Source organism: Cryptomeria japonica, chromosome 5 (assembly GCF_030272615.1).
Source record: "Cryptomeria japonica chromosome 5, Sugi_1.0, whole genome shotgun sequence".
Classification (NCBI taxonomy): domain Eukaryota; kingdom Viridiplantae; phylum Streptophyta; class Pinopsida; order Cupressales; family Cupressaceae; genus Cryptomeria; species Cryptomeria japonica.
The window spans coordinates 438,486,238-438,510,905 of NC_081409.1; the positions used below are offsets into that span (position 1 = coordinate 438,486,238).

Consider the following 24,668-nt stretch of genomic DNA (forward strand, 5'->3'; position numbering starts at 1 on the left):
ATCTTTCAAAGAATGGCTCTGATACCACTCTGATGCAGAGAGTCTTGGAGCTTGATTCAATCCACGTTTTTTAGTGACTTGTCCTACTCAACCCTTCAACTACTCAAGTCCATCCAATGGCACTTAGTAGGGGTTATGCTAATGAGACCTCCAAGGTCTGGACCTCTTTGGCTTGCCTCCTAGGTATAGCCAATGGTTTTTGTACAATCAACTCCACCTCTTAAGGTTGCCACCTCAATCACACACACACCACTCTAGGGCTCCAACCACTCCTGCAAGGATCTCAACACACAACCACTTCCAATGGGCTCCCAATGCATCTACCAGTTGTCTTGGAAGTATTTCAAGGCTTTAGGATCACCAAACCCATCGCTTTGGCTTCCTAACTTTTCTAGGTCTCTACCAGGCTCAAAATAGGCCTAATTGCATTAGCCCTTCCTTGGCGGTTTTAGGGTCTTAGTTTGTAAAATTCCCAAACAAGGCTAGAAATAAATCATGGATTCGAGTACCCTTTTGGAAGTTACAGACAATACTGAAAAAGTGCATCTGGGTTATCCGTACAAGTGGGGTTTCTAATGCTGCACTATTTTGGAGGGCTTAGGCCTCACCAGGTGACTTGGGAAGGTGGGTCTGAACTCTTCACCAGTCAAAAATCCTGCCCCAAACAACGTAGGATTCTTTAAGAGCACTCAGAGGGATTTCCATTCATGTGTAACTTGGTCCTGCACCAAATGTTTCAAGTGTGGAGAAATAGGACATAGATTTTATGAATGTAAGTAGGGAATGGCAAGAAGTTGTGTGGAAAATGAGGAACCAGAAGGTGAAGGTACCAGACCTGACTATGCACCAGAGCAAGGAGAATCCCTTATGTTCAGAAGAAAGGATACCAGATCTACTCAGAGGAAGACTCTTTTCTGGACTGTGTGCAAATCAGGTGGTAAGTGTTGCAAGGTTATTGTGGATAGTGGAAGTATTGGCAATTTGGTATCTAAGGAGATGGTTGTGAAGCTTGGATTGAAGAGGCTTGAGTATCCTTGTCCTTATGAGGTAAGTTGGTTGCAAGATGATCAAAAGATAGAAGTAAAGGAGCAATGTTTGGTGAATTTCAATATTGGGCCTTTTAGGGATGAAGTTTTGTGTGATGTTGTATCTATGAGTGCTTGTAATGTCTTGTTGGGAAGACCTTGGCAGTTTGATAGAGGAGCTATTTATGACTGTAGAAGAAACCTAATCACTATTGAGAAAGATGGGCAAAAGTTCACATTGACTTCTTTGAAGGAGAAAGAGAAGGAGGTGAAGAATCTAAACCTTGGGAAAGGTTGCAGTACTGAGAAATCGATTGCAAAGGTTATACCAGAAGGTTTGCAGAAAGATCTGATAGAACTGGTTGAAGAGGTTATACCAGAGGGTGACATGAGTTTGCAGAAGGATCTGACAGATGAACTTGATGGACAGATGGAACCGAATGACAAAAAACTTATGGAAACAAACCGAATGAAGTCTTGTGGCAGAAGCAAATCAGAGTTGTAGAAGAAGGAAAGCAGTAAACAAAGACAATGTGCAGATCTGAAGCAAAGGAAGATAAACAAAGAGAGTCAAGGGTTAGAGAAGCCAATTGAGATTACGAAGGAGCTAAAGAAGAGGTTGGCAGATAAGGAAGATGTTTGGATCAGAAATGAGCATGGGGTCTTTATCCTGAATCCTTGTAGATGTTCATGAGTTGCCTCTCATGGAACATCTTGTTTCTACTAGGGGTGTCCGATGCAGGAGCATCCCCAGTCGATGAGCAATCTTGCATCAACCAAAAATATTTCCTTTCACTTTTGTTGTTGTTTAGTTCATTGTGCAGTTTTCTGTGTTCTTACCGGTTGGTACTGGTAGTTGCTTGCTTTTCATGGTAGATCTTATTTTCGGTTTCTAGGCTAGTTTCATGTGCTTAATTCCATATTTTTCAGTTCATTTGGGTTCTTTTCCGATTAGTTATCGCTTTCGATTGATTGTTTCTGGGTTCCAGGACAGTTCTTGTGCTTACCATTACCGGAGCGATTCTTGGTGTGTGGACCTATTTGGGATATTGTTTGATGTTCTTTAGCGTTTGGCCGAACTTCTTGCCAAACCGCACCTCTTGGTTGTTATTTTCTGAAAAGATTTCTTTAATTCTTAGGGCCGACCTAGTTACACATTTCATTTTTCTGCATTGGTAAATGTAATCTTATGAGGCTGACCCAGATATGTTTCAGTGGGTATAAATATGATATTATGTAATCATTTGTAGGGGCAAAGGAAATAGAATTGAGAATAAGGATTGAGATTCACATTTTGTGATCTGGTTGATTCTTAGAGTCCCAGTTGGATTGTATCTGGGTTGAGGCCTGCATGTAACCAGTTAACTACAAGATATTCTTTGATGATTATATGATGATAATTAGATGGTTGTCGGAAGTTCTAAGGAAATACTATGATTTGTTTCTATAATCTTGCTATGTTTTCTTGTTGCTTTCGTTGTGTTACTCTTGTTGCATAAGTCGGTTGATTCTCTTTTGAGGGTTTTACCAATTGTGGCTGCATCAAGCTTCCAATACCTTCCCTCTATCATGGACACCTATACTTGCAAGATAAACATTACATTAAATGTAATAAATGATAGAAAACCAAGAGACACCTGTTGCCTCTTCCATGCTCCTACTTAGAGAAGTCCATAGGTCACACTTTTTCCACTTTCTTAAGTCATTAAATATCTTATTCTAGACATCAAGAAGTGGGGAAAACAATATTAAATATTTGTGTTCACAACCCACTTTTATCACTGCTAGCATAACCCATCACCCCTTATGAATGTATTACAAACAATGGTGGGAATTAAATATTACAAATTATTTTCCCCATACATCCTAAGTTCCTTAAGACACTTTCCAAGGATGTTGGAACCATGTCATATGATTTACAAGGTAGATGACACTTTAATCCTAACATCTAAGCACAAAAACTACACATGAGGGCCTTAGATTGCTAAGGAAAGCATCATCGAAGTTGACTTTCACCCACTCATGCTTTAGAGGGACCCACTAGGTATCTGCTTAAAGAGAGGTACTAAGATCAACTCGACCAATCCCATAAAAGAGGGTTTAGTAGGATAATTGTTACGTGCATGCAAATATAAATATAAAAATATACTTTTTTGTTTTATTATTTATTTTTAGTAGCTTAGTGTAATTAAAAATATTCTTTTAATATTCAAACACATTCTAAAGAAAAATACTCAAATAGAAAATTCTAGATTTGCATTATCTGAGCTAAAAACGCTCCAAAAAATAGTCAAACTTGTGATCTTCCAAACAAACTAAACATTTGAAACATCCACCTTGCAACCTCAAGGATTAACATAAATAAAGCACACATTTTTTGTAAACTTTGAAAGCTCACAAATATAGAGACTTTTAATTAGAGAGGCATCAAAACAATTTTGAACCATCACCTATCCCTTTCAATCATGGTAGTTATTTCATGCCCATATGTTTTGGAGAGAGAGGATTAGGTGGAAGTTACTTTGACAGAGCTAAGGGAGAACTCACCAACTCCTATGACTACCGATGTAGTTGAACAAATTGAAGCTCTACAAAGAATCCAGTGAGAAAATGCATCCACCTTCCAAGAACATAGTATTTGAACAAGAAAATGCCCATTTGGCTACTCTTGACACCCATCAATAAAACCTCATTACTCTATGTGAAGAAGTCCACACATTATGTATAATAGTCATACAATAACCGAACATCCCCACTATCCATTGGACATTTCTTCCATGTGAAGAGGGTAGTCCACCCCTTTCCTTGCAATTACCATTGCCACATGACTAATAATAGTCCACCACTTGTTTGATCAATGCAAACAAACCTGTCCCATTTGTGAGCCACACACAATAGTGATAAATCATATTAGAAGCACACAAGGTAGTGCATTTAATGATTAGCTCCAACTCATTTGAATCGTTTAAGAGTCTAGAGAGCACATCAAGTAATGAAATGAATTGGTAAATTAACATTACATCACAATATTGGGAGCATATTGCATGGTTTCTTCATGCCTTTGATATTTATTCATTGTTGTTGAGTTGACTCACCTAGAGGCTTAACCAAAAGAAAATCATTATCAACAAAATACTGAATGGTGTCTCTCAACACCATTTTTCTAGATGTACTTGTATCAAATCAAGACAAACTATTTTTAGCCATTCGATTTCTTGCAGATAATTTCTAACTATTTTTAGCCATTCGATTTCTTGCAGATAATTTCCATCGACAACTTTCAAATTCATGTATCAAATTTGATTTCACAAATGTAAAATTCAATTCTACACATGTGAAAATCATAATTATAGATGCTAACTTAAACTAGACAACCAATTAACTTTAAATCATCTAATTATATACTCTTAAAAGCATTAATTTTCCTTGCTATGTTTAATAACACATAATTAAAGAATGAGATAGTGTAAAGGGAATACAACTTAAATTCAAAGCATAGATCTAACATTCAGATTGCGATAGGCCAACAACTTTAAGTGCGATAATGGTCATCCATCTTGAATCAAAATTTCTTCCAACTCTTCCTAAACAACTCTAGGAAAACAAACAAAAAAAGTATTGATAAATTCAGAGTTCACCAATTGGCATGCCGGCGATTGAAAAAGGGAGGAGAAAAAAAGGAAGCGAGAAGGGCCTTCCACCAAGAATGCAACCGCTGCGGTTAGGCTTTAGAAAACGAAGGGGGCAAGATGGACAGATAGTCAGACAGACAGAAACATAACAGAAAATATAAACATAAACATAAACATAAACAGAGACCCAGATGGGACAAAGAGCACCACCAGTACTGGACGTAGCCGGTGCGTGGCGGGACCCATGATCGTAGAGCTGTTACTCCCTCACCCTTACCCTGTCCCTGTCCCTCTCCCTCTTGTTGAAGCCTAGAGTAGAATGGTGGGAACGCAACTAGTGCTTGCAGTTGGAGATGTCCGTAGGTGAGGGAGATTGCTTACCGAACACCAGTGGGGAGTGGAGTGGAGTGGAGCGGGGGCATCCTCATCTACATCATATGAATATGATTAAGGGCTGAGGGCTGAACGCTGAGGCCTGGATCGGATGATTTCACGCTGTCTGTTGGTTCCATTTTGATACATCTGCGCTGTCAAAACATCAGCTTACCAGGTAGGCCCTTTCTATATTCTATGCTTTTTTTTTGGGTTCAGAAGCAATGCTCTACATTTGATAATCTGGGCATCACGCCAGTCCAGGTGTCTTTGCTTGGGTACCTCTCATTTTGGCTAGATATCTTTTTGTCAGTTTGTTTTTTCGTTTTTGGGTATGTGTTCGCGGGTCTTTGGTTGAATAGTGTTACTATGGATGCAAAGAAGGGGGTTGCGGGGATTCTTGCATTAGTGGGAGTGTAGAGTTTGGTTATAGATAGATCCACGGAATATGATTTCATTCTGGCGTTGTCTCTGTTCACAGTCAGGTTTCACCGTTTCTTGTCTTTTGTTTGAATTTTCGGCTCATAATTCAGCCTTAAGCCTTCTTTCTAACTTGGATCCTCTTTTGTCGGAATCTTAATTTCTTGTTTTGTAATGTCTTATGTGGGCAGCATTTTAACATGGAATTGAATTTGACATTTAGATGTCCTGGCTTTGTTTTCCCTTAAAATTCTAGGGAAGTTAACTCGTGTTGATTAGTCCCATTTGATTTTGGAAATTAGGCAACAGGTCTTGCTCACTTACTAGGTTGGGTTTTACACGAGGTATCGAAGACATTGTAGTCGGTGCATCTAGGGACTGCGCCCAGCAGCCAGTGCAATAGCTGCATTTCAAATGTTTGATTTCTTGTTAATTTGAGATACATGCTTTGACATTTTGACATAACTACATCTGCTAATGGGCTGCTACAAAAGAGTGAATGAGGCATTTTTCATTAAGTTGATTAATTTGACATTTTTGATTTTCAACAATGTTTGTTTGAGATATCAATTTCAAAGAAATGGCTTCTTTTACTGAGTTGATCGATTTATACTTTTTAACTCGTATTTTGTTGATATTTGGTTGTCTATTATGTATTTGGAATTGTACTATCAGATGCAATTAATCTTTAGCATTTGGCAGATGTGTCTGAAAATTATTAAAATGAGCACTAGAGAGTTGTTTTCTGTCATTACATATCATTAATAGAGATAGTTTCTTCAGGTCTCCAATGCTTATCCTCTTGATTGAACAGTGTCATAGGCATCTGTGCTGAATTTGTCTTTGTTTGCAGCTCTTAGTAGCATTTCGCGTTTCTTTCCTATCAAGTTCAATGGGCTCAAGGTTCCCTTCACATCAGCTCAGCAATGGGCTGTATGTTTCAGGGCGACCTGAGCAATACAAGGAGAGGCAACCTACTATGACTTCTACAGCCATGCCTTACACTGGAGGTGATATTAAGAAGTCTGGGGAGCTGGGAAAAATGTTTGATATTCCCGTGGATCCTTCAAAATTGAAGAAATCTGGACCTGTCACAAGTGCCCCTGGGAGAGCCACATCATTTGGGGGAGTTGCATCACATTCGGGGCCTCTCCCACACAATGTTGCTCGAGCCGGATTTCCAAAGTCGGGACCTATATCATCATCTGCTGTTCCAGGAACGGGTTCAACTAGGCAGAAATCTAATTCAGGGCCACTAAATAAAAATGGCGATCCTGTTAGGAAAACCTCTGGTCCTCTTTCTGGGGGTGTCACTCCACTTGTCCGTCAAACTTCTGGGCCCCTTCCCCCTTCACTTCCTGCAACTGGTCTCATTACTTCTGGGCCCATTTCTTCAGGCCCCCTAAATTCATCCGGTGCACCAAGAAAAGTTTCTGGCCCTTTGGATACTCATGCATCTGGTAAGCTCCATAGTGTGTCTATGGGAAATAATCAATTTGTCACCAATCTGAGCCATGATGATGTGTACTCCTTCAAGAGAAGCTTCCCTAAAGTGATCCTTTGGACTGTTATTCCACTCTTTATAATGGGCTTTGTTGCTGGGGGGTTTATTCTGGCAGCTGTTCAGAATGCCATTTTACTCATCGTTGTTGTTGTTATCTTTTGTGCTGTTACACTTCTTCTGATATGGAATACCTGGTGGGGAAAGAGGGCAGTTACAGGTTTCATGTCGGGATATCCAGATGCGGAACTTAGGAATGCAAAAGATGGACAGTATGTCAAGGTTTCTGGGGTAAGTCTTGTTTTGCATGGCATCGTCAAGCTGATTTTTTGTTTACATTTTTTTGATGAGATCTTGAAAATACATTATACTTGTTGGGACTACTACCTAAATGTACACAGACACAATTCAGGCATGATATTAGTTAGTAAAACAGTTTGAAACACCATTTGCAAAAATATGCGACCAAATTATTTGCAGTTAAGTACACTTTTTCTTTGCATCCAGTCAAATGGACAAAACGATTTTGAAGTTTGAAATTCGATTATAGAACCAAGAAGGTTTAACTAGTTAAAAAGTTGATTCTGTTTCAATGCATTTTTGTGGACTGGTAAGTTGGTAACATAACACTTTTCTTCAGTCTCTTGATTGACAAAATGAATGATAATTACCTCCCTAAACTAGCTTTCAATTTTTTGTCAGGTTGTCACATGTGGAAGTATTCCACTCGAGTCTTCATTTCAAAAAGTTTCTCGATGTGTATATACATCTAGTGGTCTCTATGAGTACAGAGGATGGTCTTCAAAGCCCGCACATGCTAAACACCGATCGTTTACTTGGGGACTTAGATATTTAGAGGTATGTATGGTTTATCAGTGCCTTTTGCTTAATGTGGCTGCTATGTTTCCAATGTTCTTTCCATTTAAAATAGTACCTACCTTCAATAATGGCATTTGTTGGTGAACACCGAAGCTAATTAATTTGCTTAGCAGATATATTCAATCCTTCACAAGTAGATCAGTGTAACATCACAGACTCATGTGATTGGAACTAAATTTGCATTTTTCATCACTGGATGATCAAGAAAACAAGATGAGTAAGAAAGTGGAGTGATTGTTTTTGTGCTGGACCAGTTAAATCACAAAAAGGCTCAACCCTCAGCAACCGCACTTATGGTTGGCCTTAAGTCTGCCCTATACCTGTTTTTTTCTATACTAAAAGTGACCCGCAAATCATGAGATCAGTTGCACATGCCAGTTGCCACTTCAAACATGTGATAGTTCAATGCATAGTTATGGAAGTTGATATTGTCATAAAGATCAAATAACACCTTGCTGTCTATAATTGCTAGGATTAAGGCAAGTGTTACCTGTAGGTCAAGACAGAATGCAATTAGTGATTCGTGATTAATAGAAGTCAATTTCAAGGTGTACTTTTCAGCTGGAAAAGAAGATTAGATTAGCAATGCTTCACAATAAGAAATTTTTGACTATGTCCATGCATTTCAGATCTATGGGCGAATGAATGCTGGTGCAATATCATTATTAAACTGAATAATCTGCTGTTTCTTATCTGAACAAAATCTCCATATGTCCTCTCCAGACATTGGCACAAGATTTATACTTTAATGTGATAATCCATAGATAAAAAAGTTCTGTTTAGCTAAGTAGATCTTTATCCAACATAGTCTTAATACCTCTTTTTTCTTTTGTCCTGACTCTTCTACTTTTGCATTCTTAACAGTTTCAAAGTACATGGTTGCATAATTGTGATTCTGTTTTTCATACATCATGTATGGACATTTGAAGCTGAATGTTGATAAATCTATTTTTAATCTTGATTGATGCGCCACTTGGCTTGTTATTATTATTTTTTTTAAAACTATGTTTGAATTGCTTTCTTGTTTCTTGAGGGAAAAAATACCCGTGTCCTCCATCAGAGGATCACTGCCAAGCAGATGGCTAGGGAACGCGTAGATGTCCCTGATCATCCTGGAGACAGCAAGCCATCTCCTATGACCCAGCCAAGGAAAACTCATAAAGGCAGTTTGCTTGAGAATCTGGTTCAGGTTCTTGAGTTTGTGGATAAAATTCTGACATTTATAACCATTGTCATAATCTTTCTGCCTTGACAGTAGTAGTTAGTGCTGTATAACAGCAACATAGGAAGCTTGAGCTTACATGTCAAGAAGACATCAATTTTTTAAAAATATATCAATTTATACTAACAAGTGGAAAAATCATCAATTCTGAAAGAGGGTATGAGTTTACATCTCCATGACCAGATTCTCATATTAATAGCACCAACTTCTCTGCAAGGAGGCCTGCCTTATGCGTTGATTCCAAGCATAAAGACAGTGTTGGTTCATAAAATGGTATTGCATATGGAGTATCTGAACCACTAGGTCATCTAGATCTAAAACTATCAAGGTCATTGCTGCAGAGAAGTGAAAATCACATAGTAATAACAACATTAACAAAATCCAGTGCTGGGATCTTGCATTACTGCAATAACAATATGGGGCAGATTCGATCCTCCCGAGGATACACAAAATCCAGTATGGTCTGCTTTGTGTCACTCTTAAGCATATGGGCTTTTCTGGGGAGGGTTGGACTGGGGTGCATCTCAGATAAATTAGTGGAAAAGTATTCTATGTAACGGCCATTCTTGCTTGGTCTAGTGCATTGTATTTCATGCATCGGGTACAAGGCCATCGTTCAATAACATAAATTATGAATACCTTATATTTATATATAAATAATTGAAATTTCCTTTTTAAATCTTAAAAAAGCATCCCATCACAGCTATCACCAAAATGCATCCCTCTGTCGCATCCCAGAAACTTCATGGAACATATGAAATATGTCATTGGTGATCAATCTACATACTGAATGTTTTAATTGTCATCACTTTACATGGAAAATGAGTGTCCTAGTATTCCATCCAACTCATATTCAGTGTCAGTTTGCTTCACTATTATTTATTAGCTATGAGCACTTAATTTTTACAAATGAGCTTAACCATCCAAATTTGAGCTCAAGGATAAGTGTTATGTGCGAATATAGAGGCTTTTTATCTATTTTCTTATGTATATGCTTTTTGCCTTTTCCTTTATTTTTTTCTTGGGGCTTTTCTGTTTTTGAATATTATAGGACACAGCTAAGGATTACTTGTTGACCATATTAATACATGTCCTGACCTTACTTAGGATGTATCTGCAAACGGATATAGCCTGAATATTCATCTAAACTGTATTTTAGAAGTTTCTGATCAAGATCGTATTAGATATGAGGAAAGATGTATTTGGATAGGGAAAAAGTATCTAGGTAGGACAAGCATCTGGTAGCATGGTTCCTGAGTGTGAGTACTGACTAATACGCTATTATCAACTTACTAAACTCCCATTGGTCTAATTCACATCATTTTTATTTGATATAGAAACCCTTTTCGAGTACATTGAGCCTCGTGGCTATCAATGTCTACAATGTTGTGCTCTTGCAAGAAATAAATATCAGCTATATCTGTTCTATTCTTGCATTATCATTTTTCATGCATCTAGATTAATAAAATAACACTATAGCTATCTATCTGAGCTAAAATCTAGGAAGTATTGGGCCCATGTATATCCATGACTTGTAGATGATCCACAGTCACTTAGTTGGCATGCTGTATTTGTGAAATACAGGACCTTTGAAGTCTTCATCTTTACTCGTTAAACACAAAGAACTGGTGTACTGGCTCTTATGGAAGTCGATATATTTAATCAAGATGAAATTGGGCTAGTTGCGCTGATTTTTGTGTATTAGTTTGTGTGGAAATTATCCAACAGATAGTGGGACACAAGATCCTTACAATAGGTGTTGATAAGACATGCATAGGAGGGTGATATAAGAATTAACTTATTTAACTCATAGATTCCCTTGTGTATGATTTACACATAGATAAGCATTGTGTTATGTATGACTAGTCTTTTTAAACGGTTTTCTCATTAGGTAATACTCTGTTTGAGCTATTACATCGTTGGCTATTTGTGCAATGAGTAAAGGTCTTTATATAGCATTTTTATGAATAATACTATTAGCTATTTACCTATGCCAGATTCTAGGAAAATATTGGGATTCTAGAGATCCATGACTTCTGATCCAGTCATTCAGTTGGCATGCCTTTCAGGTATCTATGAAATCGAGGTCCTAGTGAAGTCTTGATATGTACCAATTACACACAAAACCTTGGTGTATTAACAGATATTGAAGTCAAGAATATTTAATCTAGATGACCATGGTTGTGCTAAGTGGATTACCTTGTAGGGAAATTATCCAACAGATACTGGGATGCAAGATCCTTACAACAGGTGTGGATAAGGCTCACATAGTAGATCGATAGAAGAATTAACGTCTATAATTTGTATCTTTACTTGAGTACAGCTTACACATAAATAATCTGTGTTATATAGTACTACTTTAACTAGGTGATTCTGTTGGGAGGTAGTACACTATTTGAGCTATTTGCTCTTTGGCTTTCTGTGCAATAAGTAAAATTCTTTATAGAGTACTTTTACAAATTATTCTTTACGCCCATCTGATGGATATCAGTGAAAGGATCAGTTTTTTTTTCGAGTGAGTCACAAATCTTCAGCACCACATTAATCGGTCATAGTAGTACATGTTAAGAGAAGTTAGCTACAAGAATGTTTGCATCAAGGATGCTTGTTGTAGTGCTTGCCATCCAGAATGGTTGCAATGACATCCACACCATGTCCTAATAGCAACAATGCTTGACTGCAATAAAGATATTCTTTGACAATGGTGAAGATTCACGGTGTCAATTGGTGCTTGCAAGAAGGATGTGGCAAAAGATCAATGTTGGTGCCACATGTCAGGCACCCAAACAATCATGCATGAAAGTGATAAAAATTGTGGAACTGTTGCGTAATCCCTTTGCAGGGTTGTTAGCTTTCCTATAACTGGTTACAATTAATTATTAAAATAATTTGGAAAGTGATGCCTGCATAAATATTATTCAGAAGTTTGGCCAGTAGAAGACCAAAGTGCAATATCTTGCATTGCAGTTTAACATTTCCTGTAACAGAGATAATGTTGCACTTATTTGAACACAACTGTTATGTCAGAAGAGATATTCCCATAATATTGTAATTGTTGTCTCATCAACGCTCATCAAAAGCAAAAAGCTCAATTACTTTATTACTCTAAATTGCTGTTCTGTCCAGTTGATCAATTCCATGTATTTTTTATATTTGCACAGTTTTAGTTTGTAAATTTTCAAATCGTAATGTTTTTGGTTGCATTTCTTTGTATTCTACTGCTGCCCATTCTTGACAGTCTGAGAATTGGAATAAAGCGTGTCATGATGCTAACCTCTAATTTCAAGGAGTTTGGCAAGTTTGGTTTCAAAACCCATTTTTAGCATGTGTTACTGTTGATAATTGTACAAGATCAATTTTGGTATGTGTAAAGCGGAAAATCGCGATCGAACCCTAGTTGCTCTCCCCTCTTCCAACTCCAAGGAGAGAGAAGGGAGATTCGCTCTAGGGTTGATGGTTTTCACTTAGGAAGGACTTTACATTCAAAAGAGGGGTTGAAACCCACAAGATCCAATCCCACACAATGCAAGATTGGATGCTAAATGTGTTTCAATGGTTAAGAAAGCAAGGCTACCCTCTTTTGTAAAGAATGTTGATAGAAGAATTAAGCTAAGCATGCATAGAAAGTGACAAAGATTCGCTTATAAACTGAGATAGGGATATAGGCTGAAGCTGCGGACCTGGAATTAGCAGTAAAATGTCGATACGGCGCTGTCCTGCAAATTTGAGCAAAAGTTGTCGGGACGATGGTGCCCGGCGTGCACACGGTCCTCCGAAAAATCCGCGAAATGAAGGGGGATCTGTTCGTCTCTGCACAAGGATTCCAGATCTTCAATTTCAGCCGCGTACTTGCAACCTACACACAGAAAAGCGAAGACGATTGGGGGGTTAGGGATTAGGGGTTTGCCTTTAGGTCAAACCTCGGTTTTGGAATTAACCAAGAAATGAGAAATTGCTGTAAATGTAATGTAAAACAAGTACTAATACCTTGTTGTAAGGATGTTTGTATCCTTATGTGCGAAGGTATAGATGTTGTTGTTTGTTGTATGTTGTATGTTGTATGTAGCATGTAGTATGTGATCTCCTCTTCAATGGTTGAATCCTTGTCTTGAATGCAACACTTAGCCTTGAATGGAGACTTGAAATGATCAATTACTTGAAGGAATGCTTGAATGCTTGAATGCTTGAGTATAGTTTCCACGCTTTTTCCACATATGTCCTTCTTACCCCCAAATGGGAGAGGCAAATGTAGTTTATATACTTGCCAATTAGGGTTAATAGACTGATTTTCCCGACCTTAGGCCGACTAGGAAAGATAATTTTCCAATTTGCAAACATAAAGACCCGAAGTCCAAAAGAGACCGGGCCCAAAATAGGACCCAGGGACCAGGGCGCTGGGCGCCATGGTCCTGGGGGACTAGGGCGCTGGGCGCTCTGGTCCCACCTCCCGGGACAGCAGGGTGCAAAGGAGGTTCAGGCCAGGGTGCAAGAAAATGCAGTTTTTGGTGTCATAATCAGGTTTTGGGGTCTCCATTCAGGTTGCGTGTTGCGTCGCCATCGTGAAGACCGAAATGCAGTCGAAATTGCAAGTGTCGCAATTTTAGGACGCTACAGTATGAAAGCAGGTTTACCCTTTTGAAGAAGATTAAAGTTGTAGTAAATAAAGATACTTAAATACCACAGTCTATGTTAAGAACTGGATAACTAAGCAAGAGTCACTAAAGGCAAGAAAAATCAGGAAAATACACCAAAGGATAATATGTAAAGAGAAGTGGGTTCGATTGAAAGTGAATGCTACGTGCTCTATACATTTATTCCTAAAATTGAACAGTTAAGAGCAATATTCAATACATTTGTTCGGGAGATGTATCAAATACATAGTTTGTCCAATTGGAGAAGATGAGCGAAACAGTGGAGATTCAGAGATTCTAGCCTTATTGGTTGGCAGCCTGTTGTAAATTTATAGTACAGAAACCTTATATTTGGAAGATATAACTCTGAACTGAAGAGAGATTTGAAGTTCTGAATGTTAGCCAAGCAGACATCTACTTCGTTTTCAATGCAGAAAAAATCTGAAATTTTCACTTAAGATTAATTACATAAAATGGAAAAATAGAAGAGAAAACTGTAGAACTATTGAAACATCAGTTCTGTCTGAACAGAAAAGAGAACTTTTCTAAGGTGATATGGATGCTGACTCAAGCCAAGAATGTATCTAAGTGCCGTATAAAATTTGAATGCTGTACTTAGCCAAGCCATTGTCTTCAGAGACCTCTGCTTGGAATCACTTAATGTTTCAGAGCCTATGTATAGTCCTCACTTAAGATAATATTCTCATTAATGAAACATGACTGATTTGAGTGTAAATTATAAATTTCAAACTGGCCCTGATAGAACGGCAAAATTCCCAATGGACAAGCAAGGTACAATAACTTGGAGTGAATCCGATTATCCTAAAACAAGGTAACACTCTACTTACTTGTTGGGTGTTTCCTCCGGCTGGAATTTCTTTTAGCATTATTCTTGCCCAGAATTGGCACTGCAAGCTGAGCTGTAACATCGTTCTTGTTCTATAAGCAGCTAGGAATTACAAACGTTGTAACTCATAAGCCATTGGACAACAGAATTATTAAACATGGTTAACCATTCATCATTATAAGTGTCTTCTGGATTGTCTTCAATGTCTGCTTTCCTTTATCTACGAGGTTTAAAGTTTGCAGTTGAGGAGGTAATTCAATTTCAGTCTTCCCTGCTAGTTTTTTGATCTCTTTGTCATTTACCCTTCTGAATCCAAATCTTAGTTCAATTTGACCAACATTTTTCCATTCAAATAATCATTCTTTCATTGATTTCAAATATGGCATTTTCAGCAAGAAAGTGAAATTGCTGGAACATAAACTTTGAAGTCAACTTTGTATCCAGGGTTGGAATTTTGTGTTAGGTTCTTGTGTTTTTTGGATTAGGCATCATTTTTTTCACCTTATGTTGTAGTCCACTCTCCTATTCTACACGTCTTGCAGCCCTGTTCTATAGATCTGCTAAGCCATCTTTATTAGTATTATCTGTTCCATAGATTACCAAGTCATCTCTTCTCGGTATTACCTTGATTCTCTGTTTTGTCGACTCTCTAAAGTCATCAGCAAATTATGTTAAATGGGTCTTCATAAATATCATCATCATCATCATCATCATCATCATCATCATCATCATTTATCATTGACACCAATCTTTAGGTTATGTAGGTAGATTAGAAGATCCACATGGAGTGTTACACTCAAATTATGTTGGCTATTTGACTCCTCAAAGAATGCAGATTGTTGGGCAGCAGTAGCATCCAAGTTTCGCTTGCTTTGGTTCTACATCCCTCAACTTTGTTGCTCCTTGTATTCATTTTGTTTGTGCTAAAAGAAGGCAGAAGATGGATATACATACACTACCTCTTTTGCCTTTTTTGATTACACTACCTCTTCTTCTTTTTTTGATGCTGATATACATACACTACCTCTTTTGCGCTTTATTGAGTGGATGAAGGAGTATGTACTTCAGTTTTACTCAAATGAAGATGAACTGACAACCTATTGAGCAAAGTTAGAGAGTTATAAAATTATGAATCAAACTTCCAACATAAAAATTATTATTTCAAAAATGAAAACTTGTAATTTAAATTTAGAGATTTTGATCACAAGAGGTTGTAGGTGCCGGAATGTTTGGCCATCTAATCACCACCAATTGTGAGCCTCCTTCTTATACTTGTAATGGAGAGCAAAATTGCTTTTGACTATTGAAGTGTAAAACCCAGCAAACACATTTGTAACTACATCATTCACATTAGGATCAGGGAAGAGTCTAGCAATTGCTAACTTGTACCCTTCATTGATTCTCACATCTTTGTATGGTGATTTACTTAAAGAAACCTTCTTTAGAATCTTGTTCATTATCATTTATGATGGTCTTTATATTCTCAATCATTGAGTCGATGCCATCATATATTTCTTCCATGCATAGCTTATCCATGCAAGTAAAATGGATTATACTTATGTGTTCGGTGAAACTAAGGAGATATTTTATACAATCTTACCAAGTGTCATCTAGGATCATCTGTTTGACATTTGTTGCCCTTCTAGTGTTGGATTGCCCTCGTGCAGATTAAATTTGGCTAATAACCATGCTGTCTATTGCACTTTCACAAGTCATCTCAAGACAATTGTGTTGGAGATAAATCAGGGTTGTTGTTTCAACAACCATTCAAAAATAAAAATTAAAAATTTCAAATAAAGAAGAAAACATAGTTAAATTTTAAGAAATAAAATATTAAAGTGAAACATAAAATTTTATTGTTTTGCTTAGCTTCATCAACTTCAATTTTGAGATGGTTTGAATATGGCCTGCAACATGTGGTGGGTAGTGATAAATATTTGGGTTTCATTGGCCTAGGCATCATCTCTTTTATCCAATTAGTTTTGTAGCTGATCTTTTGTAGTCTAAGGTTGAGCAAGTGTACACCACCAGGTGTCCAATCGATGTGTAAATAATTTGATTCTAACCTTTGCAATGTTTTGTGTTGTCCATTATGATTTGGACAATATTATTATGTTGCACTTCCTCAATGACCCTTATGAGTGTGCCAACGACGAGTTGTGCATTCTTCACTTCACTTGCTCCTTACAATCCACAACTTTTGAAAACATTGCCCCTTCAATTAGGGACACTACTATCGCATTTACTGAGTGTGTCAACAAGAAGTTGTGCATTCTTCACTTGCTCCTTACAATCCACAACTTTCAAAAACATTGCCCCTTCAATTAGGGAAACTGCAATTGCATTTACCAAGGGCTTATTTTTGTCATTCTTCTACAATTTTCACTTCCTCTGCAATAAAGTGTCTGACACCTTCTCAAAATCTGTGCCCTTATATCCATTTAGAGCTTCATTAATCTTCCTCACTATTTCTTGCTAGTATGGTGATCGAAGAATGTTGAAGGACAAACCATTTACATAGACACTTCTTGCAATTTGTTGATCAGGAATTTATTTGGATTCATTTTGAAACACCTTTTTTAATGGACCTTTCATTCTCTCTTATGTGTAGCAAGCTCTTTGTCACGTGTGGTAAAAAATGGGTGGCTCTCTACCACAACTTTAGGAAAGCTAAAGAGATGGGGAAATATGGAGCCTCCTTGATCGACATCCTTTTTTTTTTTTTCAAAAGATGACCTATCCTAAGGGCGATTGTTTTGTGTCCTTGCTCCTGCTTTCTAATATATTCCAGCATTCTTGTTGTTGGCACAGGTGCATTCTTTTTGCCCAGGTAAGATTTGAATAACTTGTTTAGGAATACCACACAAATGGGTTTTCACCTGACTAGATGAGCTGGGAAAATAAGATAATATCAGATGTGATGTGAACACTCATAAGACTGCAGAAGCATCCGTGGAATCTTAGAAAAAAAGCCTTAGTGTAGGAAATTAAGAACCTGATTTAAAAAAAATGGACTGCAACAAACCCTTTTAACTTTCCAGTTATCTCTGAAATGAAGGCAGTCATCTTCTGCCTGTGGAGTTTGGCGGCAACAGCAGATGTTGGGAAATCAATCCCATGGATCAATGTATGATGATTGCTTTTGTAATCTGGTATAGATGGTGGTGGTGAATTCTAGCAATTTTCTGTGCTATTCATGGAGATTTACAGCAGATGAGGGTGCCGTTATTCTCACAATGGACAAAACATGGTGGTTTATTAAAGCAATGGCATCTCAGATGGTGAAACAGGGCAAGATGAATGATATTTTGCTTAATAGCTACTTGTACATTCTAATAAAATTAGATACTTCAGAAAAATGTAAAACAGCTAATGAGATATTGAATTATAATGTTGTAGTGCTGCTGAATATAAATACCTCTCAATCGTTCCTTTGAATCCTTACACAGATGGATCTGTTCTTCAAACAACAAATAGATTTCTTAAAATGGAAAGAACAAATGACTGTAAGAAGAATATTTGAAAACAACAATTGATTAACTTCAAATTATGATTGATTTATGTCGATCTCTCACTATCAAGGAAAAATAAGATATAGAAGCTGTCTTCAACTCTTCTTGCAAGTCTGTCACTAGTTAGTGACAGATCCATTCTAAACTCTTCCCTGTAAATTGTCCCGATTGAAATTATGTATCTAAAAGTTGTGTTTCATGGGGATGCATCTCCAGGGGCTCAAAACATGTTGGGAATATTCCCCAGTTTGTGCTCATTGTCTCTCATGGGAACTCATCCTCGGAATAAAAAAATATTGTTGAAATGAAAAAGCTAAAAGCTTCAAATTCAAAACCATAAAATTACAACTCCAGTATTAAAGATCCGAGTTTAGTAGCAGCAACACAAATTACACTTTCATCTAGTTTTGTTTCATAGTTTGGTTCTACATTGTGACGTTGTTTTCCATTCTAGTCTTACGGAGACAGAAGTTCCTGATAGACCTGAACATCACACAAAAATATAACTCATAGGGAAGATATTAGTACAGAGTAAGTCACTTCTCTATTTTGTATAAATATTGGACTTGAGGCATTTGGCTTTGGCAGGAACAAAAAATGCTAGTTGAGGTCTACATTAGCCCAAGATAAGTAATAAGTCTCTTTTGTAAAAACATTGTATTTAATTATTTTAATTAAACTTTTTAATCATCAAGTCACCATTATGTGAATTACCCAAAGTGAATTACCTCACAAGGTCAATCACCTTAACTCAAGTATTTAGAATGTAAATATTTGGGTCAGATTGCAACAAATATGAAATGAGTACAGATGTAGTTGGAATTATGCTATGTTGGTGAGTAGTTGCTCCTAGCTAGGAGACTTAGTTCACGTGCAAAAAAGTTTATATCAAGGTCCCTCGAGCATTTTTTGATTTATGATTAAAGAGACAGAGAGATTTGGAGAAAGATCATCTAAGAGACTTATTTTGTCAGAGTTTCAAACAGAATTGCAGGATATGCCTTCCCACCCCCTGGTACTTGTTCCACTATACTGGCCATGAGTATGGGTATGATATTGCTTGAATACAGGTTGGGTACTTTACCCCCTGTACCCAAAATTAGTTGAAAATGTTGACTACTGAATGTGGGTGGATGAATATGGGTATGATACCACTTGAAAACAGATTGGGTACTTTACTACCTGTACTCAAAATTAGTGGAAAATGTGAACTGCACCGAATGTATGTGGATACAACATCCTGTTTAACTTTCAGACTGTTGGGTTTGAATTTTTAATATGTTTTCTTTTTTTTTTTCAAGTTAGATCCAACTTCTAATTGTTGAAATTTAATTAATTTATTACATTTTAATATATATTTTTGATTAATTAGATGGAGGATTTCACCCACAACAATAATAATGCAAGAGTACAGTTATAAACCTAAGAAAACAAAAGACCACCTGGAGGAAATATTAGAGCCACTACCAACAATGATTTATCAAGCACCAGAAAAGACTCTAAATCCATAGACTAAGGACAAAAGTCTAAGAGAAACCAGTGTGTCAAGCGATAGTCAAAAGCTGAAAATAAAAAAGAAACCCAGAAGAAAACGTTAAGCATTGGCTAGAACTGTCATCCTGCTCCGAAATTAGTGCACTACATTTACTCATTGTTGATAACCAACCTTTCATTGCATAGGTAAAAGCTCGACAAAAATGAAAAACCTTTAAGCATATCACGTGGGCTTTTTATTATTTTTTTCCCAGCACAAACTACAGAGTTTGCTCTGTTAGATTTGCTGAAGAATTTGGTTTGGATCATCAATCAATAGGAGGGGAATGGTGGGGTTAGGTTTACCTCGAGCCCAGTTCCAATTGCTGTTTTAACCAAAAAAAGTTTATTACGTTGGTCATGTTCAGCTCATCAAAGGCATGTTCAAAATTTGAGGCTTTTCTTGATCACCCTAGAGTATGGAAACCGTGGTTGTACAAATCAGTTTTCATTCACTAGCAATGTTTAATTTCTTAACCTTGGGTCTGGTTACCCTAGTTTTTCTCAATTGCATCTGAATGTATATGAAGTCCCTTTGACCTAATATTGGTCATACGTGATCATTTATGTTATTTCTTTGTTTCTTTTTTTCTCCATACAGTTGCTCCATGAATGTGCACGACATGAAGTATAATCGCCAGAATGAATGCAAGAGTTTGACCTTGTACTATTTTGGCCCTCATCTTGTTGCTTGGTTCTATTTATACTGATAAATTCTAAATTTATATCCATGTGATGGGTTACATAGATATTTGTGGGAATAAAGCTATGACATGGTTGGGTTTTCTGCAAGGTGGTAACATAGTATTTGAATTCATTGTATAAAATTGAAGGGGTTGTAGTCCAATTGTGAGGATAATGGTGTGTCACACCATCCACCTCCACCAAGGTAAAAATTTCAGTTATGATGAGGGCCAGGTTTGATCCCTGGGTTGCTTTGATGGAATGGATCCCCTTAGTCATGACAGCGTAACTGAAGGCGACTTCTGGTATAGGTGCACACTTACGCATCATGTTGTAATCAGCTACTTAAGAGCAGATATGCTTATATTAAAACCAGTTGTATCCATTAAAAAATGAAAATTCAGTGTAGGCAAAAGTATATTAATCAAAATTTGTCATCTCCTATTTTACATTTTTCATTCATGCAATTGCAATTGATATCATCATAAACATCTCCCAAAAAAAGAAAGCTGCATGTGTGTCACAACCAAAGCATGGCCATAATTTTTGTATAGATGGAAAGAAAAGAGTGAACCTGCTCTACTTGTGAATCTTCAAGCATAGTGGTCTGATGCTGGCGGTGTTCTTGTCTTTCATTTGTAGCAGAAAGAACTGGAAACAACTCTTGCTTACCAAACTTGCTATTTTTTCAAATAACTAGGAATAACTTGAGTTATATGCAGTTTTTATTTTATGTTCTGTATTTTTATTTACTACTCTGGAAATTTTTAGACACTAGAAATGCTTTTGGCTTATCAGATGAAGTTTTGGGTGTCAGAAAATGTCTTCTGTCAGATGGTAATGGAAATGATGGTAAATATTTCTGGAGTTTTCTGGAGACATTCGAGGCATCTGAAAACAACTAACCAGTGATTCTACCTCAACAGAAACATTGCATGCTGGAAATGTTTATGGCTGACTGAAAATGGCAACAGTATGAAATTACTCACTCTATTGTTGGTACCTAGTTGTTTTAGTGTTTCCCTGTTTTAGGAAACATCTCGGAATTGGGGAGGCTGTGTTCCTAACCACTACCGATGGGTATATCTTCTGTCAAATTCACCTAAAATTTGCACCTGGTCTCATCTGTTAGCATATGCCAGACTCTATTGAATGTGGTATCATACAACATTTGTACGTATTAGCATTTAACATGTCTCCAGGGTATTTGAACTTGGATGTGTTTAATAAAAGCACACACTGATTTACCACTTGAGCTCATCCCCCTCAATGCATCTGTTCCAAGGGGTACTCTCTCCCTTGCTATACTAATTCATCTGCCAGAAAATTTAGTATCTGCTGCCTTAACCTTGTGAACAAGAGATTAGTTAAATGACTTCCAAAGGAATCGACAGTCTTAAAGATGGTCTTAACAGTTTAAAGATTAAATGGATACAATTTGCATCAATCTATGTTAAAAGCTTTTCCACACACCCACACATATACACACAAATTTATGCATATACATATGTTGAGGCTATAAAAAATACACCAATTTATCAGGAAATGAACTCTTTCAATTTTATATTTCTTTGTCTTTGTTTATGACACAAGATTGCTTTGTGTGATAAGTAGCAATTCAGAGGGAAAGAGGTAGGGAAGGAAGGAACAAAACAAAACTCAACGAAGCTGAGAACTTGCAGCTGAATCTTGAGAACAAAAGATGAGCATTATGATCGATCAAGTTCTTTTGTGGTGTTTCGAGAACGAAGTAGTAAAGTGAATGTCATATTCAATATCTCCTTTAACTATATATTTCATATTTGATATCCTTATTGACAATTTAAGGAAGACTTTGTCATCACATAGCCATTTTTTCTATATATACTAATATGCACCATCATTGATATCTAAAATCATTATTTTATGATTTTTTTTTAGCATTTCAATGTTAAATGACGTCAGGGAAGATGCCTTACATTTTGATTAGCTTTGGTAGTTGCAGTTGCTTTCTGGCTGTTGATTTTCTTATCTGTTTCTTCCAAGGGATGTTCCTAGTTGATCATAATAAAATTAGAAGTAAAGTTAATCATGCTTGAAAATTTCTTATTTCTTGGTTATTATAGATTGAATTGTATCTGATTTGTGGCAGAGACATGTAGTGGATTTCTACATTTCAGACTTCCAGTCTGGCTTAAGAGCATTGGTAAAAGCTGGCTATGGCGCAAAAGTTACACCATATGTGGAAGAAAGTACGGCCATTGAAATTAACAAAAGTAGCAGAGATCTTCCCTCAAACTTTATACGGTGGCTTGGTGAAAGAAATCTATCAAGTGATGATCGAGTAATGCGTTTGAAAGAAGGGTAAGTTAAGTCTTGAGTATGTGATCTCTGACTCATCTCCGTTGGCACTCTTAACAGTTTGTTTCATTGCTTTTAGGCATTACATTTATCTATTTGATTGGACAATCTGAATGCATATAATTGATAGTTCAATTGGAAGCTTTTCTCTTCTTGTGGAAGATCTTGGATGGTCTTTGGCTTCAACTTGTTTTAGTGTATTTGTTCATGAAGCATTTTTTCTGAAGGAGCTATGCAGGACAATCATGCTTAAAGATAAGCCAGCAAACTAATATTGTATAGCTAGCAGTCAATTCATTCAGCCCATCTTGTATAGTTAATCTTTTTCATGTATCTGTTGGCACAAAATATTGGTGCTTGCTGTTGCCAATTAATTAGACCATTGATGAGATGATCTGAATAGCCGTAGTTTAAACATCTTCTCTCATTTAAAAATATTTGCAACTTTTGGGTGTAGGATTTGTTTGAGGTTTTTATAAGCATTCGTCTGTAGTCACTTCTGTAGGACATCTTAGAGGACTAGCCACACGATGAAACATCATAATACCTATTTTTCAACTTTTGTTTATCATATTTAATTGAATACTAACTAACGAAATGATAAGAATCTATGATGCACAGGAAAATTAGTAAGTTTGTTATGGCGGATGTAGTTATGGTGTCACAACTTTTGGTTCTTATCTCTAGTTAATTTGTTCTTTGGGCGTAACAGGATTTTGTATTATATAGCTGATATGATGCCTGGTAAATAAATTGTATTATTTGCAGTTATATCAAAGAAGGGAGTACTGTGAGTGTAATGGGAGTTGTTCAAAGAAATGATAATGTCCTTATGATTGTTCCTCCTCCAGAGCCAGTATCTACCGGATGTCAATGGGGAAAATTCCTCCTTCCTGCTAGTTTAGAAGGACTTGTCATAAGATGTGAAGACAGTTCAAAGGTTGATGCTATACCTGTGTAGCACATGAAGCTACTGTCCTTGGCTTCGAGGTTGAATCTTTATGGTTAGGAGTTGATTGGCTCTATTTTATTCTTTCTGTACTTAAGGGCATTGCTTCTTCTGGAAAAGAGAATTTTTTGGTCATGTTGTGATATCAGGGCAGGTATTGAGAAGCTTGGACATTGAGCAGGTGGAGAATATTTTTATGTTAGAAATAACATAGCAGCTGGCCAAAGTTTTGTTGGTTTACTGTTTTGAAGATTCACTTTGTAACAAAGTATGCCTAGAGCACATGATTGAGGGATTAACCAATTGGCAGTGGTAAAAGTTGGTGCACCAACGTATTATACAAAGATGAGGTCTGCTCAGCTGAAGGTGATGAATAGCAGTGAAGCTCATAAAGTACATTGATCATCTATTGGATCAAGTGTTCATTTGCCCTAGGAAAAAAAGGTCGACGTGATCTCTTCAAGCTTCTCTTAGTGCATTTAATTGCAATTTGTTTTTATATTTTTTTTCTATAAACTTGACTGCTTTATGTGCAAGAGTAGCTGGGCTTACAGCGGCTTTAGGATTATTGCAAAAGCAGTCCGTTATAGATTGTGATCAATGTACACATATATAGGCAAGGTCAAGCATAGGGTGAGGTGTCAATTTTGTATGATATGTCTACTTTCCAAATGATAGTTACATAATCGTAGCATGCTTGTCAAGATATTCATATTTTTTCAGTACCATTTTATTTTTGGTTGGTAAGGAACTTATAGCATGACTGGAATGAATACATATGGGACAAGCTTAAAAAATTGGGGCATCTGGGTCGTCACGTCAGGATGTTTTCGAGATTGTTTGGGGAATGGTTTCACCATAGCTTTCAATATATATATATATATCCTGACGTGAAGACCCAGATATCCCAATTTTTTAAGTTTGTCTTGTATATATTTATAATTTACTATTCAAGTACTCTATCGACATATGTGAGAACACTTGTGTGTGGGTCCACTTATCTGTGTGTGATATATGAATGGGAGTCATAATGCATCGTGGAGTGTCTTGTGATTGAGCTTGGCGCATGTACCTTTAAAAAACTATTCTTTTTATAATGTTGCAATGATAATTTTATAGTA

General features: G+C 36.9%; 1 protein-coding gene across 1 annotated transcript; it reads left to right on the forward strand.

The window, feature by feature from the left end:
* The first annotated feature begins 4,680 nt into the window (after positions 1–4,680).
* On the forward strand, positions 4,681–24,269 carry LOC131060605 (uncharacterized membrane protein At1g16860). Its single transcript, XM_057993909.2, has 5 exons — positions 4,681–5,207; positions 6,303–7,241; positions 7,653–7,808; positions 22,390–22,601; positions 23,367–24,269. The coding sequence occupies exons 2-5, from the start codon at positions 6,342–6,344 to the stop codon at positions 23,557–23,559; spliced, it is 1,461 nt and encodes a 486-aa protein (XP_057849892.1). The 5' UTR covers positions 4,681–5,207; positions 6,303–6,341; the 3' UTR covers positions 23,560–24,269.
* The last annotated feature ends 399 nt before the right edge of the window (positions 24,270–24,668 follow it).

Coding starts and splice junctions, on each gene's coding strand:
- LOC131060605 (XM_057993909.2), top strand. CDS start 6,342: ATGGGCTCAAGGTTCCCTTCACATCAGCTCAGCAATGGGCTGTATGTT. Junction 7,242..7,652: donor AGTATGTCAAGGTTTCTGGG/GTAAGTCTTGTT, acceptor ATTTTTTGTCAG/GTTGTCACATGTGGAAGTAT. Junction 7,809..22,389: donor GGGGACTTAGATATTTAGAG/GTATGTATGGTT, acceptor GATTTGTGGCAG/AGACATGTAGTGGATTTCTA.